This window comes from Pseudophryne corroboree, chromosome 7 (genome assembly GCF_028390025.1).
Source record: "Pseudophryne corroboree isolate aPseCor3 chromosome 7, aPseCor3.hap2, whole genome shotgun sequence".
In the NCBI taxonomy this organism is placed as follows: Eukaryota; Metazoa; Chordata; class Amphibia; order Anura; family Myobatrachidae; genus Pseudophryne; species Pseudophryne corroboree.
Genome location: NC_086450.1, coordinates 496,222,956 through 496,243,381, shown reverse-complemented (window position 1 = coordinate 496,243,381; position 20,426 = coordinate 496,222,956). Strand labels below are relative to the sequence as shown.

At 45.4% G+C, this 20,426-nt stretch overlaps 1 protein-coding gene and 1 pseudogene across 1 annotated transcript in view; one reads left to right on the top strand and one right to left on the bottom strand.

Annotated features, from left to right (window-relative positions):
• The window catches only part of LOC134943919 (NACHT, LRR and PYD domains-containing protein 1a-like), a 330,645-nt gene that overhangs the window by 95,792 nt on the left and 214,427 nt on the right, over positions 1–20,426 (top strand). Inside the window, exon 6 of the mRNA XM_063932485.1 lies at positions 13,810–13,862. Coding sequence (XP_063788555.1) covers positions 13,810–13,862 — 53 coding nt within the window. The remainder of the gene's footprint in view (positions 1–13,809; positions 13,863–20,426) is intronic.
• LOC134946053 (5S ribosomal RNA) lies at positions 17,573–17,691 on the bottom strand (annotated as a pseudogene).

The window sequence follows — 20,426 nt, the reverse complement described above, 5'->3', positions numbered from 1 at the left end:
CAAAGATAGGCTCTGCTTCCTCGGCTACTGGACACCATTAGCTCCAGAGGGGGTGAACGCAGGTTCTTACTGGGCGTCCACCCCGGAGCCGCGCCGCCGCTCTCCTCACAGAGCCAGAAGTACAGAAGTCAGAAGACGTCTCAGGCGGCAGAAGCCTTCAGCTTCACTGAGGTAACGCACAGCACTGCAGCTGTGCGTCATTGCTCCCATACACCTCACACACTCCGGTCACTGTAAGGGTGCAGGGCGCAGGGGGGGGGGGCGCCCTGGGCAGCAATATAAACCTCTGCATGGCAAAAAGACTATATACATGTACAGGTGGGCTCTGTACATGTATATAAAAGAGCCCCCGCCATATTTTACTAAGTTTGAGCGGGACAGAAGCCTGCCGCCGAGGGGGCGGGGCTTCTCCCTCAGCACTCACCAGCGCCATTTTCTCTCCACAGCACTGCTGAGAGGAAGCTCCCCGGACTCTCCCCTGCTTACACACGGTGAAAGGGTGCTAAAAAGAGAGGGGGGGGCACATAATTGGCGGTTTACATATTACACAGCGCTGCTGGGGAAAAACATTTTGTGTTGGTCTCCAGGGTTATTGCGCTGGGGTGTGTGCTGGCATACTCTCTCTCTGTCTCTCCAAAGGGCCTTGACAGGGTTCCCTGTGTGTGTGAAGTGTGTCGGTACGCGTGTGTCGACATGTTTGACGAGGAAGGCTCGCTTACTGTGGAGGGGGAGTGTTTGAATGTCAGGTCGCCGTCGGCAACGCCGACACCGGAATGGGTGGATATGCTGAATGTCTTGAATGCAAATGTCAATCTATTGCATAAAAGGTTAGACAAGGCAGAAGCTAGGGATCAGTCAGGTACCCAGTCCATGCCTGTCCCTGTGGCGCCAGGCCCGTCGGGGTCTCAGAAGCGCACCATATCCCAGATCGATGACACAGATACCGACACAGATTCTGACTCTAGTGTCGACTATGAAGATGCAAAATTACAGCCGAAGGTGGCAAAAGGTATTCGGTACATGATTATGGCCATTAAAGAGGTTTTGCATATTACTGAGGAACCCCCTGTCCCTGACACGAGGGTACACATGTATAAAGAGAAAAGGCCTGAAGTCACTTTTCCATCATCATTTGAATTAAGTGAATTGTGCGAAAAGGCTTGGGACTCTCCAGATAGGAGACCACAAGTTCCCAAAAGGATTCTTATGGCGTATCCTTTTCCACAAACTGATAGGATACGCTGGGAATCTTCACCAAAAGTGGACAAGGCGCTGACACGCTTATCCAAAAAGGTGGCACTGCCTTCTCAGGATACGGCTTCCCTCAAGGAACCGGCTGATCGCAGGCAGGAATTACCTTGAAGCACATTTACACTCACTCCGGTACTATTGCTAGACCGGCTATGGCGTCGGCCTGGGTTTGTAGTGCAGTTGTGGCATGGGCAGATTCCTTATCTGCGGAGATTGACACCTTAGATAGGGATGCCATTCAAATGACCATAGAGCATATCAGAGATGCTGCCTTGTTTATGAGAGATGCTCAGAGAGACATTTGTTTATTAAGCTCCAGAATAAATGCTATGTCTATGTCTGCTAGGCGACTCCTGTGGACCCGGCAGTGGACGGGAGATGCCGATTCTAAGCGGCACATGGAGTCCTTGCCGTACAAGGGGGAGGAGTTGTTTGGAGACGGCCTCTCGGACCTTGTCTCTATGGCTACGGCTGGTAAGTCGAATTTCTTACCTTATGTCCCCCCGCAGCATACTAAGAAGGCACCTTATTATCAAATGCAGTCCATTTGTTCCAATAAAAACAAGAAGGTGCGGGGATCATCATTTGTTACCAGAGGAAAAGGCAGGGGAAAGAAGCTGCACACAGCTAGTTCCCAAGAGCAGAAGTCCTCCCCTGCGTCTGCAAAGTCTACCGCATGAGGCTGGGGCTTCCCGGGGGGAGGTAGATCTGGTGGGGGCTCGTCTTCGGTTTTTCAGCCACGTCTGGGTTCAATCGCAGGTGGATCCCTGGGCAGTAGAGATTGTTGCTCAGGGATACAGGCTAGAATTCGAAGACTTGCCTCCTCGCCGGTTTTTCAAATCGGCTCTGCCGACTTCCCCATCAGAAAGGGAGTCAGTGTTGACAGCAATCCAAAAATTGTATGTTCAACAGGTGATTGTCACAGTTCCTCATCTCCAGCAAGGAGAGGGATATTATTCCACGCTGTTTGTGGTCCCAAAACCGGACAGTTCGGTCAGGCCCATTTTAAACCTGAAATCTCTGAGCTTGTACTTGAAAAGGTTCAAGTTCAAAATGGAATCACTCCGGGCGGTCATCGCCAGCCTGGAGGGGGGGGATTGAATGGTGTCCCTGGACATAAAGGATGCATACCTTCATGTTCCAATATTCCCCCCCCCCCCCCCCCCCCCCATCATGCGTTCCTGAGATTTGCAGTGCAGGACTGTCACTACCAATTTCAGACGTTGCCGTTTGGGCTTTCCACGGCCCCGAGGGCTTTCACCAAGGTAATGGCGGAAATGATGGTGCTCCTGCGCAGGCCGGGGGGTCACAATTATCCCATACTTGGACGATCTCCTAACAAAGGCGAGATCTCGGGAGAAGTTGCTGGACAGCGTGTCTCTGTCCATGAAGACGTTGCAGCTACACGGCTGGATTCTCAATATACCGAAGTCCCAGCTAGTTCCTACAATGCGTCTGACCTTTCTGGGCCTGATCCTAGACACGGACCAGAAAAAGATTTTTCTTACGATCGAAAAGGTTCAGGAACACATGACCATGGTCAGGAACCTATTGAAACCAAAGAAGGTTTCAGTGCATAGTGCACGCGGGTCCTGGGGAAGATGGTGGCTTCATACGAGGCCATCCCTTTCGGCAGATTCCATGCGAGGACTTTTCAATGGGACCTCTTGGACAAGTGGTCCGGGTCCCATTTACAAATGCATCAAAGGATCACCCTGTCTCCCAGGACCAGGGTATCTCTCCTGTGATGGCTGAACAGTGCTCACCTTCTAGAGGGTCGCAGGTTCGGCATTCAGGACTGGGTCCTGGTGACCACGGACGCAAGCCTCCGAGGCTGGGGAGCAGTGGCACTGGGAAAAAATTCAGTCAGACAATGTCACTGCAGTGGCTCCTATAAACCGCCAAGGCGGAACAAGGAGCAGAGTGGCCTTGGCAGAAGCGACCAGGATTCTACGCTGGGCGGAAGGCCATGTAAGCGCGCTATCAGCGGTGTTCATCCCGGGGGTGGACAACTGGGAGGCGGACTTCCTCAGCAGGCACGACCTGCATCCGTGGGAGTGGGGACTTCATCAAGAAGTCTTTGCACAGATCGCGGATCGGTGGGGCCTGCCTCAAATAGACATGATGACGTCCCGTCTCAACAAAAAGCTAAAGCGGTATTGCGCCAGGTCAAGAGACCCTCAGGCGGTAGCGGTAGACGCTCTGGTGACACCTTGGGTGTTCAGATCGGTCTATGTGTTTCCTCCTCTTCCTCTCATACCCAAGGTGTTGAGTATTGTAAGAATAAGCAGGGTCAGAACAATCCTCATTGTTCCAGATTGGCCACGGAGGACTTGGTTTCCGGAACTGCAAGAGTTGCTCACAGAAGATCCGTGGCCTCTTCCTCTAAGGCAGGACCTGCTGCAGCAGGGGCCCTGTCTGTTCCAAGACTTACCGCGGCTGCATTTGACGGCATGGCGGTTGAACGCCGGATCCTAGCGGAAAAAGGAATTCCGGAGGAAGTCATTCCTACCCTGATCAAGGCTAGGAAAGACGTGACGTTGAAACATTATCACCGTATATGGCGGAAATATGTTTCTTGGTGTGAGGCCAGAGCTGCTCCTACGGAGGAGTTCCATTTGGGCCGTCTACTTCTCTTCCTTCAAACAGGAGTGACCTTGGGCCTAAAATCAGGGTCCATAAAGGTCCATATTTCGGCCTTATCCATTTTCTTTCAAAGAGAATTAGCCTCTCTTCCTAAAGTACAGACTTTTGTGAAGGGGGTGCTGCATATTCAGCCTCCCTTTGTGCCTCCGGTGGCGCCTTGGGATCTTAAAGTGGTGTTACGTTTCCTTAAGTCACCTTGGTTTGAACCACTTAAAACTGTGGAGTTGAAATACCTCACGTGGAAAGTGGTCATGTTGTTGGCGTTAGCTTCGGCGAGACGTGTTTCAGAATTGGCGGCTTTATCGCATAAAAGCTCATACTTGGTTTTTCACGTGGATAGGGCAGAGTTGAGGACTTGTCCTCACTTTCTGCCCAAGGTGGTCTCATCTTTTCATGTGAACCAACCTATTGTCGTGCCTGTGGCTACAAGGGACTTGGAGGATCTGAGTCCCTGGATGTAGTCAGGGCTTTGAAGATTTATGTGACCAGAATGGCTCGGATCAGGAAGACTGAAGCTTTGTTTGTTCTGTATGCGGCCAACAAGGTTGGCGCCCCTGCTTCAAAGCAGACTATTGCTCGCTGGATCTGTAACACGATTCAACAGGTGCATTCTACGGCAGGATTACCGTTACCGAAATCGGTTAAGGCCCACTCCACTAGGAAAGTGGGCTCTTCTTGGGCGGCTGCCCGAGGGGTCTCGGCATTACAGTTGTGCCGAGCAGCTACTTGGTCGGGGACAAACACCTTTGCAAAGTTCTATAAGTTTGATACCCTGGCTGAGGAGGACCTCCTGTTTGCTCAATCGGTGCTGCAGAGTCATCCGCACTCTCCCGCCCGTTTGGGAGCTTTGGTATAATCCCCATGGTCCTTACGGAGTCCCAGCATCCTCAAGGAGGTTAGAGAAAATAAGATTTTACTTACCGGTAAATCTATTTCTCGTAGTCCGTAGAGGATGCTGGGCGCCCGTCCCAAGTGCGGACTTCTTCTGCATGACTTGTATATAGTTATTGCTTACATAAGGGTCATGTTATAGTTTTCGGTGATACCGTGGCTATGTTGTTGTTCATACTGTTAACTGGGTAAGTTTATCATAAGTTATACGGTGTGATTGGTGTGGCTGGTATGAATCTCGCTCTTAGCTTTACAAAAATCCTTCCTCGTACTGTCCATCTCCTCTTGGCACAGTTTCCCTAACTGAGGTCTGGAGGAGGGGCATAGAGGGAGGAGCCAGTGCACACCCAGAATCCAAAGCTTTCTTAAAGTGCCCTATCTCCTGCGGAGCCCGTCTATTCCCCATGGTCCTTACGGAGTCCCAGCATCCTCTACGGACTACGAGAAATAGATTTACTGGTAAGTAAAATCTTATTTTAACTTCCACTGCTCCTGATGACTGCAATTTCTTAATTACATTCCGAACAGAGGATATGGGCATCTGATAACGCTTTGCTATCTTCTTATAGCCTTCTCCTGCTTTGTGAGCGTCAACTATTCTCAGTTTCAGTGTTCTACACAACTGCTTAGAGGAACCCATGGTGCTGATTGTTGGAGCAAGGTCAGATGAGTCTGGGCTTTTAAAACCTTTGAGATTGACATCACCTGGTCTTTCCAGACGATGATTGAGAACAATCCATGACACTGCCAGGTCTCAGCTGTCCAAAGGGGGCAGTACAAGGTATTAACTCTGCAGAGTGCCCAAACTTTTGCAGACGCCATTTTTTGTTTTCTGTTCTTTTGATAGTGTAAATGATGGAAATAAAATCAAACTTTTTTTGACATGTTATGAGAATGTCTAATCTGTAATTTGATGGCTTTTGGAGATTTTTCCATCTTTCCTTGGCTTCTTTTTGCACATTAAAATTAATTTTTGCCTGGGGTGCCCAAACTTTCAATCCCCACTGTATATATGCTGGGGTGTAAGGGACGGGTGGGGTATGTCACCCAGGTGATGGAGAACAGGGTGGCTTGGAGTGAGCTGCGGCGTATAGGTGACGTGGACCGCGGCTGGTCCTGCCTTGGCTTTGATTTACTATAGAGCAGGCTCGGGGTGTTTGTGCAGAAACACTGGATTAGATGTAAGATTAGTCGTTATGGGGGAGAAGTGGCATCGGCATGTTATGCACGCCGACTCCGCTTCTTCCCCATGTATTACTCTGGAGATGTGTGTTGCGCTCACCACAGGATCTGTCCCCACTCTGTGGGTGTCGTGGACACACACGACTGGGAATAGCCCTGGTGCGCCGGGATTCCAGCTGTCGGCATTTCAACGTCGGTATCCTGAACGCTGGGATCTCAACAGCCGGCATTTTAACTGCATCCCATACCTGCACGATCCATTTCAGGATAATTTATCTCCCCCACTGTCTCTGGTGCACACAGTATCAAGGGGAGCAGGAGGACAGAGGCAGGAGTAAAGACCAGAGAAGGGGAGGCGGGACTGTGCCTGGTGTGCCTTGTTTATCCAAGCATTCTTCCAGTGAGGTGTCTGACCAAAGCCACTACCAGTGCCCAATGCTAAAAGTGTGAATTCCAATAATTTCCTATTATAGATAGACATGGTAGATATACTTGCAGTCTGATTTATTTAATTCCAGATCACAGGCAATAGTGTGTGGCTGTGACGTCTTCTGTATTTTGTGGTGGTAGTTGGAGTTCTCTATTTTTTTATAGTACTCATTACAATGTTCTTTGCATTGTATGGCGGTCACTTGGATGCTCTCTAAATAATTTGAATGTCACTGTAATGTTCTCTGTATTATCTAGCCATTACTGTAATGAGCTCTGTATTATATGGCATTGACTGCAATGCTCTTTAATTTATATGACGGTCACTGCAATGATCTCTGCATTATTAATTTAGTTAATTTACTGTTGTGGCTAGGTATGAGGGATGAACACTAATAGAAGTATGGAGATACCCATGGCACAGGCCACACCCCCTATATAGACCACACCTCCACATCATTAGTCATACTGCCACAGCGCTAGTCGCATTGCGGCATGCACTAGGCCTTTCCTGATTTTCAGCTCCAGGCCCATGTGGACCTTAATCTGGCACTGCCATAGGGGGAGTTAGTTTAAGAACTAGCGTATGCAGAAGCGTGGAAAAAGCAGCCCACGGTGGGTCAGTATGTGCCTCCGTTGCCACAGTCCCACTGGGGGGCAAGGAGCCCCCAGAACCAGAGCCCACAGCTGCTATATTCTCCTCATATGGCTCCGTGGCATCAGCAACACCGGCAGTGTGTTCAGCCCCAGAACCGTTACCCTCAGAAGCAGACATGATATAACTTGCAGTATAAGGTAGAAACATAGAATTTGTCGGCAGATAAGAACCACTTGGCCCATCTAGTCTGCCCCCTTTTTTTTTTTTTTTATACTCTTTTTATCACTAACCTTATTTGATCCTTATTTCTTTGTAAGGATCTCCTTATGTCTATCCCATGCATGTTTAAATTGCTCTACTGTCTTAGCCTCTACCACCTCTGATGGGAGGCTATTCCATTTGTCCACTACCCTTTCTGTGAAATAATTTTTCCGCAAATTTCCCCTGAACCTCCCCCCTCCAGTCTCAGTGCATGTCCTCGTGTCCTATTGCTTCTCTTCATTTGGAGAATGTTTCCCTCCTGGACTTTGTTAAAACCCTTCATATATTTGAAAGTTTCTATCATGTCCCCCCTTTCCCTTCTCTGCTCCAAACTATACATATTAAGATTTCTTAGTCTTTCTGGGTATGTTTTGTGATGTAGGCCATGCACCATTTTAGTTGCCCTCCTTTGTACAGTTTCTAATGTATTAATACCCTTTTGAAGATATGGCCTCCAGAACTGAATACAGTATTCTAGATGAGGCTGCACCAATGACCTATACAGTGGCATTATTACTTCTTTCTTTCTGCTGCTGATTCCTCTCCCAATGCAGCCAAGCATCTGACTAGCCTTCCTCATTGCCTTGTTACATTGCTTACCTGCTTTTAAGTCATCTGAAATAGTGACTCCTAGATCCCTTTCCTCTTCAGTAGTTTCCAGTATAGTGCCATTAATACTGTATTTAGCTTTAGGATTTTTGAGACCCAAGTGCATGATTTTGCATTTTTTGGCATTAAACTGTAATTGCCAGACTCTTGACCATTCCTCTAGTCTACCTAGATCCTCAATCATTTGTTTTACCCCACCTGGTGTGTCTACCCTGTTGCATACCTTTGTGTCATCTGCAAAAAGGCATACTTTCCCTTTAATGCCATTTGCAATGTCACCAATAAAGATATTAAAAAGCACTGGTCCAAGTACAGATCCCTGGGGTACTCCACTGGTAACATTTCCCTCCTGTGAATGCACTCCATTTACCACAACTCTCTGTGTTCTATCCTTCAACCAAGATCTTATCCATTCAATAATCCTAATATCCAATCCCAAACTTTCAAGATTATTTAGCAGTCTGCGATGTGGAACTGTGTCAAAAGCCTTACTAAAGTCTAGATAAGCTATATCCATGGCTCCACCTTTATCCATCACTTTAGTCACGCAATCAAAAAAGTCAATAAGATTTGTTTGACATGATCTCCCCCCAGTGAATCCATGCTGTTTGGGATCCAGTAAATTGCCGGATTTCAGATAATCTACAACTCTTTCTTTTAAGAGTGTTTCCATCAATTTCCCTACTACTGATGTAAGACTCACTGGTCTGTAGTTGTTTGCCTCTTCCTTGCTTCCACTTTTGTGCAGTGGGACTACGTTTGCTCTTTTCCAGTCCCCTGGAATTTCTCCTGTAGCTAATGACTGGTTGAATAATTCTGTCAATGGTGCTACCAGCACCTCTTTAAGTTCTTTTAGTATCCTTGGATGTATCCCATCTGGCCCCATAGATTTGTCCACTTTCAGCTTTGAGAGTTCTGTTAGGACCTTCTCCTCTGTAAATGTACTTGTTTCATTTTCCTGAATATCCCTGCAACTTAACTGTGACCCCTTCCCCTCTCTTTCAGTAGTAAATACTGAGCAAAAATAATCATTAAGATGATCTGCTATTAAATTGTCTCCAACAAGACTCCCAGTGTCAGTCTTTAGTTTTATAATTCCGCCTTTTGTTTTTCTCTTTTCGCTTATATACCTAAAAAAAGTTTTGCCTCCTTTACCCACTGACTGGGCCATTTTCTCCTCAGCTTGTGCCTTTGCACATCTGATTACCTTCTTTGTCTCCTTCTGTCTAACAAGATATATCTTTTTGTCTTCATTATTTTGTGTCTGCTTATATTTCCTAAAAGCCATCTTTTTTGCTCTCACAATATTTGCTACTTCTTTTTCAAACCACACTGGCTTCCTTTTCCTTGTGTTTTTCCTAACAGTTTTGATTCAAAGGTCTGTTGCCTTCAATATTGCACATTTGAATGTTTTCCACCTCTCCTGCACTGTTTCCAAGTTCCTCCACTCTGCCAAAGAATTACTTACACATTTTCCCATCCCTACAAAATCAGCCTTCCTAAAATCCAACACCTTTGTTTTTGTATGGGACGAGTCAGTCTCTGTCTTAATGCTGAACCATACTGCTTGATGATCACTGGATCCCAGGTTTTCACCCACTTTTACGTCCGATAATCTGTCTCCATTTGTAAGTATTAAGTCTAATATTGCGTCTTTCCGAGTGGGCTCCCTCACCAAATTGGTGGAGGGATGCTCCCTGAAGGGAATTTAAAATGTTCCTACTTCTAGTGGAACTAGCAACAGACACCTCCCAGTTTACATCAGGAAGATTAAAGTCTCCCATGATTATTACCTCTCCTTTTAATGCCATTTTAGTTATGTCCTGCAATAGGTTCTTGTCAAGTTCCTCTTCCTGACCTGGTGGCCTGTATATCACGCCAATACGAATAATCAACTTTTCCCCTGTTTCTATGGTCACCCAAAGGGCCTCAGTTTTTTCTTCAATACTTTGTATTAATGTAGTATGTATGGCATTTTTTACATACATTGCTACCCCTCCTCCGATTTTTCCAATTCTGTCCTTCCTAAATAAAGTATATCCCGGTATAGCTATGTCCCAGTCATGATTTTCATTGTACCATGACTCTGTAATTGCCACAATGTCTAGATCATCCCTTGTCATTATTGCAGTTAGTTCTGGGATTTTATTTCCTAAGCTCCTAGCATTTGCACACATAGCTTTTAGAGTTTTGTTTGTGCTTTTTCTGTTCCTAGCTATGTTCTTCTCTCTGCCTATTTTTATTTGGTTTTGATCTGAATTATCTTCTGTTGCTGTGGATATGCTTCCTATTCCCTTTGCCTGCAGAAACAATACCTCTGTTTTGGGGGAGCAGATTTCTTTATTCCTATTTGGTTCACTGCCCCCCTTTGTTAGTTTAAATAGTTCTTGATGAAGCATCCAAACTGTTCAGTTAGTATTCTCGTTCCCCTTGAAGAAGGGTGCAGGCCGTCACTTTTGTATAAGCTCCTATCTTGCCAGATGGTGTGACTATGGCCTATAAATCCAAATCTCTCCTCATTGCACCATGTCCTTAGCCAAACATTGAAGTTTCTGATGCAATGAGTTCTGTCTTCCCCTCTGTGTACTGGCAATACTTCTGAAAAAGATACAGTGGTTGCCACCTGCTTCAGAGCAGTCCCTAACTTCCTAAATTCATCTTTTACAGCAATGAGTTCAGCATTTGCCAGGTCATTTGTCCCTAGGTGGACAATGACATCCACCTCCCCATCTTTTCTTGCTGCCTTCACAATTCTTAGCATGCGCTCTTTATCCCTTGGAGCTGTGGCTCCAGGTAAGCACCTTACTTGTTTCTCTACTTCATTTGCATTTCCCAGATGTATTCCTCTAATAATGGAATCTCCCAAGAGAACTGCAGTCCTTTTTGGAGATTCAATTTTCCTGTTCCATTTCCTGTTCCTATAGTTGGTAGATGTCCCCATATCCTCCTGTTCTGTAGTGCCTCTATTAGTTGTATCTTCCAGCCCTGCAAGAGTAGCATACGAGTTTTGCAGTGTCACCGCTTGCGGGAGGTGTCTGTGTCCCTCTGGAAATCTCTGCCCTTGAGAGCCCACAGTAGTCCAGGCAGAATGTCTTCTGGTGGCTCTCTGAGGCAGTGGAGGCTTCAAAGACACAGACATCCTACAAATCTCAGCATGCAGTTTTGCTATCTCCTCCTTCAGCAGAGAAAATTGCTCACAGATTGGTAACACAATACAATTTGGCAGCAGCACAATACCTCTTACCCAAACCCCTGCGCAGTGTAGTCAGCAATAGCAGAGATAAAGGAGAGATATGGTGACTAAATCACAGAGAAAAATACGTAATAAAGTATATCTTTGTGAAAATCCTATATTAGATAACACCTGACGCACCAAGCCCCCTCAGGTTATGGAATATAGGGATAGCAAGTTGAGTGAAAGACACGAGATCGACACCACTCAGCTATCAAATCCACACACAGATAGTCACAGTTTGTACAATGCAGAGGTTATTACTGACAATAATACTGCACTGGACTAGCTTACACAGCTATATAACAATAGATATAACAGTACACAGTAAGAACTGGATGTATATCACAGGGTAATTGTACTATAAAACCCTGACTAAGTGCACTCTTTCTTAACTATCACTGTCTAAAAAGGCAGGTAGAATACTTAAGTGTCATGTAAAGTCACAGCGCTGACAACCAGGCGGCATTACAGGAGGATTTGCCCAAGCAGTCCCAGGAACAGTGAGCTGAGGGATAATGGCATCGCAGATACTGACAGGGAGTGAGGAAAAGACAGATATGCAGCTCCAGGGCGGGAACACTTGCTAGAAATGGCGCACTGGGGCTGGGGGAGGGACTTCAAGTCTAAGCCTTATCCCCTCTGCTGGCAAAACCACTGGGTACTGTGGGCGATATAAGAATTGGTTTAGAGAGAAAACCTGACCTGCGCCCATGCCCTGGTGATCTAGTGGGATCGCCTGTACTGCCACAGTGTCCACCGCCAGCGTGCACGGCCCGCCTCCCACTGACCGCGCCGGATCGCGATAAAGACCGGGTCCCGCAAGCAGGACCCACTTACCACCTCCCGAAGCGCGGCCACGCGATCCTGGAGAGCCCCAGCTGTTTGTGTCTAACGTGAAGAAAACCGGAGCCTCCGCTGTAGGTACCCGGCAACCAGGGCTCGGGAGTGTACAGCGCCGCTGGGGAGAGCTGGAGCTGCAGCAGTGAATGTCACAAGACATTTACCACCGCTGCTGCCCTTGAAGTCTTCACTTTTTACCTCATAGAAAGCTCTTCTTAGGGCTGCTTGGAGCAGCCCCTCTGTTAAGTGCCTGCTTACTGCAGCACCAACTTACAAAACTGAGCTCCTGTGCTGGGAGGCGGGGTGATATAGGAGGCGGCGCTGTGCATTCTGGGAACAGTCAAAGCTTTGAGCCTGTTGGTGCCTCGGATCAAGATCCTACTCTACACCCCATTGTCCAATCCTTGTGGAGCCCAGTGTACCCCGCAACAGAAACGAGTTTGGTTATAGACATATTGGTGCCAGATGTAATGAAGTCCAAGTTGGGTGGAGGTTCGGGTTCCCGGCTGAACTCTGACATTTTTTTAAAGCCTTGATTATATATGTTTGGGTCCACCAGCCCCAACTTGGGTGTGGTATAGAAGATACAGTAACTAGATCGACCCCATATGGTCGACATGCATTAGGTTGACAGGGTCCAAAGGTTAACAGTTAAGAGGTAAACAGTGAGTGAGGTCGACATGTACACAAGGCCAACAGGGTCAAAAGATCGTCACAACAATGGTCAACCCAAAATGGTCGACAATTTTATATTTGTTTTAGTTTTCTTTGGGTATCATTTTCTATGTTTCATTATATATAACCACAGTCAAATACGTACTCTCGCTGGCTTGCTTTGCACGCCGTGCTTCAAACAAGGTGGATCACTCCACTACCGCTTCTACATGGACAGTAAATCAAGCAAAAGTTGTGAAACATAAAAAATATAAAGACTTGTGTGGACCATATGTGCGTTGACCATTATTATGTTGACCTTTTATGCCTGTCTATCTTAAGCACTGTCTACCTTTTACCAGTCGGCATTTTGAACCTATGGACCTAATGTATGTTGGCCATCTGGTCTCGACCTAGTGACTGTTGACCTAGATAGTGTCAACCTATACATTGAACCCCTCCAACTTAATCCATATTACTGTGAATACTTGAAAAAAGGCAAATACTTTCCTGAATCTCCTGCCAGCAATTTGTGTATCTACTGCAGCAGCGATGAGCAACCAATACATTTGGGTGGCATTTTAACCTTCACAGGACTGTACATTATACCATAAAGTTCTTTAATATATGAAAGAGACACCTCTCTGTAATATCATATTAGCATCCACTGTAAACACACATTACAAGCTTTAACAATAGTGCAGGGAAGATCTTGGTGCTGTTGGGCCCTTGGTGGCCCCAGGGCTGCCTGCTGCCCAGCACCGATCTACTGGCTCCGATAAGGAAAATTTGTTACAATGTAAGTATTATTATGTTTCTACTTTATTTATTTCATAGAGTGGTGCTAGTTTTCCAATTGTACAGTCTGCATTGCTGCTGAGCCTCATCATTGCAACCTTAGTCCCAGATCCCACACAGGTGAGCCGGGCAGTTGTATCAGCTCCGCTATAGGATGGTCTGAGACATCAGAGGTGACATCCTGTACTGATTGCAATGTTTAACGTCATTAAGCTTCACACCATATCCCATTCTCAATTGTTCCATTATTTGTGGTCATTCTTCAAATGACCACAATGATGCTGGTTTACTTATGGCCAGATACAGTATGTATGGTCAATAATATATACAATTAAAAATGCAAATCTACATATTTATTATTTTGTTTTTTTAACTAAAAAATTATTAATTTTATGAAAAAATGTTTTTACATTAGGCCCAGGACTCTAACGATGTCGTTATTCCAATTTTACATGGGAGCACTTACAGGTAAAACAAGTTCATATTATGCATAAATGTAATATAAAGTATAACTATATCAAATGAGCTTGGTTATGAAATCGCGGAGGTCACGATCCAGGCAGTCGGAATCCTGACAGTGGAATCTCAGTGCTGATAATGCCAATAGATCCCAGTGAGTATTTTAACACTACCCCTAACCCTCCCCTCCTGCAGTCTAATCCTAACCATCCCCTCTCACAAACTAACTCTAACCCTCCACTCCCACAGCCTAAACCTAACCAACCCCTCCTGCAGCCTAATCCTACCCCTAGTGTCTAACCCTAATCCTACCCCTAGTGCCTAACCCTAATCCTACCCCTAGTGCCTAAACCTAACTCTCCCCTCCCACAGCCTAACCCTAATCATCCACTCTTGCAGCCTAACCATAATCCTCCACTCCCGCAACCTATCCCTTCCCTCCTGCAGCCTTACTGTAGCCCTTCCCTCCCACAGCCTAACTATAACCTTCCCCTCCAGCAGCCTAACCCTAACCCAACCCCTGCAGCCTAACCCTAACCCTCCCACAGACTAGCCCCAATCCTCCCCCCATGCAGCCTAACCCTAACCATCCCCTCCCACAGCTTAACCCTAACCCTCTTGTGACCTAACCCCCCCTGCGGCCTAGCCCTAACCCACCATATTGCAGCCTAACCCTTACTCTCCTCTCCCACAGCATAACACTGATCCTCCCCTCTTGCAGCCTAACTCTAAACCTCCACTCCCACGAGCTATCCCTCCACACCTGCAGCCTAACTGTGATCCTCCACTCCTGAAGCCTAACTGCAACCCACTCTCCCACAGCCTGACCCTATTCCTCCCACAGCCTACTAACCCTCCACCCACAGCCTAACCCTTCCCTCCCCTCTCACAGCCTATCCTTACCGCGTCCTAACCCTCCCTTCCCGCAGCCTAACCCTCCCATGGCCTAACCTGTTACAGGTGGGTTAAGTGCGAGGAGACCCAAATGGTTGGATTCCCAGAAAAAACACAAATAACTTGAATATCTAAATATGAATTTATTGTATACTTGGCTACGGTTATTGATCAATTCAGCAGATGTTCAATACAGCAATCACATCAGCAAACTCAGGAGCCCCGCCCTCTGTCTAGAGGCTGAGTTATATTCAGATCATCCTGGCAATTTCTGCAGTCAGTAGTTCATCCAGGCAGATGAGGCTAATTAATACTGACTAGTTCCATGTTATATAGGCTGGAAAACTTGTGAATAAAGCAATTTCATAGGTATAAAGGTCAAATTACAAAATATACATAATTGCTAAGAAACAGCAGGGGGCACTGTTGCCTTCATTTTGAGTGTTAGAAATAACATATATACAATGTTTAACATGGATTATATAGATTAAGACATAAAGTGAAAGACCATTGTCACAAGAATAAGATGCAAAGATTCTAATGTTGACATGTCCAACTCCAAACACTTGTCTGCACCACGTGTTCAACTACACTGCTCAAAAAAACAAAGGGAACACTTAACCTACACATCCTAGATCTGAATGAATGAAATATTATTAAATACTTTGTTCTTTACATAGTTGAATGTGTTGACAACAATATCACACAAAAATTATCAATGGAAATAAAATTTATTAATCCATGGAGGTCTGGATTTGGAGTCACACTCAAAATTTAAGTGAAAAAACACACTACAGGCTGATCCAACTTTGATGTAATGTCCTTAAAACAAGTCAAAATGAGGCTCAGTAGTGTGTGTGGCATTCACGTGCCTGTATGACCTCCCTACAACGCCTGGACATGCTCCTGATGAGGTGGCGGATGGTCTCCTGAGGGATCTCCTCCCAGACCTGGACTAAAGCATCCGCCAACTCCTGGACAGTCTATGGTGCAGCGTGGCGTTGTGGATGGAGCGAGACATGATGTCCCAGATGTGCTCAGTTGGATTCAGGTCCGGGGAACGGGTGGGTCAGTCCATAGCATCAATGCCTTCATCTTGCAGGAACTGCTGACACATTTCAGCCACATGAGGTCTAGCATTGTCTTGCATTAGGAGGAACCCAGGGCCAACCGCACCAGCATATGGTCTCACAAGGGGTCCGAGGATATCATCTCGGTACCACCCTACACCATTACTGACCCACTGCCAAATCGGTCATGCTTGAGGATGTTGCAGGCAGCAGAACGTTCTCCTTGGCGTCTCCAGACTCTGTCACATGTGCTCAGTGAGAACCTGCTTTCATCTGTGAAGAGCACAGGGCACCAGTGGCGAATTTGCCAATCTTGGTGTTCTCTGGCAAATGCCAAACGTCCTGCACGGTGTAAGGCTTTAAGCACAACCCCCACCTGTGGACGTCGGGCCCTCGTACCACCCTCATGGAGTCTGTTTCTGATCGTTTGAGTAGACACATGCACATTTGTGGCTTGCTGGAGCTCATTTTGCAGGGCTCTGGCAGTGCTCCTCCTGTTCCTCCTTGCACAAAGGCGGAGGTAGCGGTCCTGCTGCTGGGTTGTTGCCCTCCTACGGCCTCCTCCACGTCTCCTGATGTTCTGGCCTGTCTCCTGGTCTCCATGCTCTGGACACTACGCTGACAGACACAGCAAACCTTCTTGCCACAGCTCGCATTGATGTGCCATCCTGGATGAGCTGCACTACCTGAGCCACTTGTGTGGGTTGTAGACTCCGTCTCATGCTACCACTAGAGTGAGAGCACCGCCAGCTTTCAAAAGTGACCAAAACATCAGCCAGAAAGCATAGGAGCTGAGAAGTGGTCTGTGGTCACCACCTGCAGAACAACTCCTTTATTGGGGGTGTCTTGCTAATTGCCTATAATTTCCACCTGTTGTCTATTCCATTTGCACAACAGCATGTGAAATTGATTGTCAATCAGTTTTGCTTCCTAAGTGGACACTTTGATTTCACAGAAGTGTGATTGACTTGGAGTTACATTGTGTTGTTTAAGTGTTCCCTTTATTATTTTGAGCAGTGTATATATGTATATGAGATCACAGATAAATAGGGACCTACCTGTATATAAAGGCTAATGCAGGGGACCTACCTGTATATAAAGGCTAATTCATATTGCTGTAACTAACTATTTATCTGTGATCTCATATACAAATATAGTTGAACACGTGGTGCGGTGTCACTGGCGATCTCGCGGGACACCGGCATAGTGATTTATATGATATAAAAAAGAGACATATATGTATATAAATGTGTATGATGCTGAAACAGTAACATAAGGATAGCTGAATGTGTATTAGCCGAATACAAAAGAGAGGATATTGGTCTACTATGCCCATTCAATGTGAGAGCAATAGTTACAAAAGAGATACATGCACTTGTTAAAAGAGTTTATTGTAACAAAAAAGTTACACACTACATGTGATAAAGAGAAGAGAGAAAAAGAAAAAGAGACCCTTGTTGGGAGCACTCACTCTTGGAAACAATGGTGGATTAGATAATGCATGATGAGGTAGGTATTTAAAACGTAACCTTTAATTATTTATAGGTAAAATAAGAAGTACACCTAAGATTGTTGTTTAAAAATATAATTAAACGAAAATGAAACATTGGTTGCGAATTACCGCTGTGGATATATAGGTGAAAACATATATATAAGGCAAAAAATGCGGCATAAAATATGGCAAAATCAAGGAATGTGCCCACCAGGTATTGATTTTTAGGTTAGTGCAATAATCAGAGTATTGCCGTCAAGAAAAACCTACAACACCAGGTATTCCTTAGTGGTCAACCACCTAAGTACTGACCAGGCCCAACACCGTATTGCTTCCAAGATCGGGCGAGATTGGGCATGCGCGGTGTGGTATGGTAGTAGATTTTGGTTTGAACAGCTGGTATGCAGCCATTGACTACACCACAAACCTGGTTATTGAAATGGGCAGATGATCTCTTAAAAAAGAGACATATGTTTGACCATCATTGCACCAAATTGTATTCCAAATATATAGGTATACGAAGGTTTAAATCATATGGTCAGTCGGTATTGCCAAACGGAGCCGCCTGCGTGTTGCTTTTTTTTTGTGTGTGCTGTGCAACATAGATCAACAATGGATTTTTCACGTGTGGTAGGGCATAAATGAACCCTTATTGTACTGATGACATGCCAACAAGATTAATACACATTAAATCATGAAATAATATAATGTCATTAAAGCTGAAACTACTCAAAGATATCTTTATCAGCTCTACAGATAGACTGGCAGATAGGTAGATAGGGAATGTATTTCCAGAGACACAATCCCTCTTGCCCACACTAAGGCTAACTAAATCCTTAGAGCCTGAAGTACCGCATGCTGTCTTTGTGACAATCTTGTTGCCAATAAGGAAACCACTAATCATGTATACACTATATGTCCACAATAAATCAATCAGGATTGTGGCATGCCAAATATCATTTGTGCTATAATGGCAAATGTGTATACATTGATTCATATGCCCATATTTGAGACCTCTGTAAAGAAAACAGTGCTGCTTATACAGGAATAAGTGAGTGGCGACACCTGTATTATAATTGCTGCAACTATAAGAGATGACAGATCGTTGCTATTTATAATGTGTCTGCCACAAATTGACACAAAGAAAAGTGTCAAGAAATATTTTATAAACTATGTATTGATAGCACCTAGGAAACAAAAAATGTTTCATATGCAGTAAATAGTGCCTTAAATAAATGGCATAGATTAGCCGAAAAAACGGGAGACCAATGCACTTGCTGTTGAATTACATTTGTGCGTGGCCGGAGAGCGGGAGACGTTCAATGTGCAGGATATAGGTAAAAATTATACTTAAAGCCGCCTGGCGCCTGTGTCCTGCTTGCTGAGTGCCGCTATCAGTGCCGCGATCAGTTCGGGTTGACGAGCTGTGAAAATCTGCGGCTCGCCTGGTCTCCTCTCCTGCCAGTCTGCTGGTCACGTGAGCGCGCTCACCGTGACCACGTCCACCTCCCCCAACGTACGTTTCACAGCGAGCTTGTTCACGGGTAGTGTGAACACTGTATGTGCAGACCCGGTTTTAAATCTGCTGAGGTGATTGATAATTGGCTACACATGTTAATAGTTGTAGCAATGATTAGCATAGGGTCTGGCTGCATACATAGAGCTGCACTATAAGGCTGAGGGAATGTCCTACACATGTTAGAGCGAATATGAGCGATTAGTGAATAGATGGCCTGCATCTTAAGAGATGGGATGTAAGAAAGTCTGCATATGGCATAATTAAGATTTGTTTTGTACACATAATGAAATGATATGATAACATATTGTATCTATGTGTGATTAAACGCATATATGTTGGGAAAAGGATAATTAGGGTATAGATTGAATAGAAGAAACAGGGTTTAAGAAAAATAGGGGGGAAAAATGTGTAAAAGAAATGTGGGTTGGTGAGAACTTGTGTAGCGCGTGCAAATTGGTAGTGCTTGAAAGCTGAGTAAGGGTGTTAAAATGTGAGCGGATGTGAATGAGGGCAAAAATAAAGGGGGAGGGGGGGGAGTGGGGGGGAGGGGAGGAAGGGTTGGCATGATTAAAAGGTGTTGGATATAGGGTGACTGTAATGAAGTATGGTGGGGGCATAGCGTGGGTGATGATACAAATGGATGCGAATAGTGTGTGAGAGGGGAGGGGATGTTGGGTGCCCGAGAGATGAGTTATGGAATTTGTGTACAGATTGCGTTGAAAGAAATAAATTATGTGGGGAATTGAAAAATGGTGATGTATTAATATTGGATGGGTGAAAGAAAACTATAAAAGTAAGGAATAGTGATGTTAAACAATGTGGTCCCTGCTAGGATAATTATTGCCAAGATATTAGCTATTATATAATGGTAATATGATCAAATTGAGAGAGGCACCATAATTAATGGTTTCATTAAGTCCTTGAGGATGTAGTGAGTCCAGTCTGAAAGTCCACTCACATTCCTTCCGTAAGAGAGTATTGGTCAAATCTCCTCCTCGTATTCCAAGTTTAACTTGCTCAAGTCCACAAACCCTAAGTTCATTCCACCGACCTGCATGATTGGAGACAAAATGTCGTGCTACAGAGGTGATTTGCTTCATTTTTTGTAGATCTTTTGTCGCATTGCGAATGGATCCAACGTGTTCCAGAATTCTTTGCTTGAAGGCTCTGGTCGTCATGCCAACATATCTTTGTCCACATGTACACACTATGCAGTAGATCACTCCTTCTGTTGAGCAGTTAATAAAGTGTCTGATTTTAATGTCTTTGCCATAGCGGTCTTGGATATTGTCAGTCTTAAGGATATATTGACATGCTCTACAATGACCACATGGATGTGTGCCGATCGTGGGTTGTAATTTACCTTGTGTTATTTGGAAATGGCTGGACACCAGTCTGTCTTTCAAGTTTCTCGATCTCCGCCAGCTCATAGATACTTGTGGTCCAAGTTTTTGAGATAGGATGGGATCCAGATGAAGGATTCCCCAATGTTTTTGAATGGCTTGTTTTACCTGACGCCACTCTTGGCAGAAACCCCCTACAAATCTGATATTCTTGTCCTCTTGTGGCTTTTGTTTCTTTTCAAAGATTAGATGTTC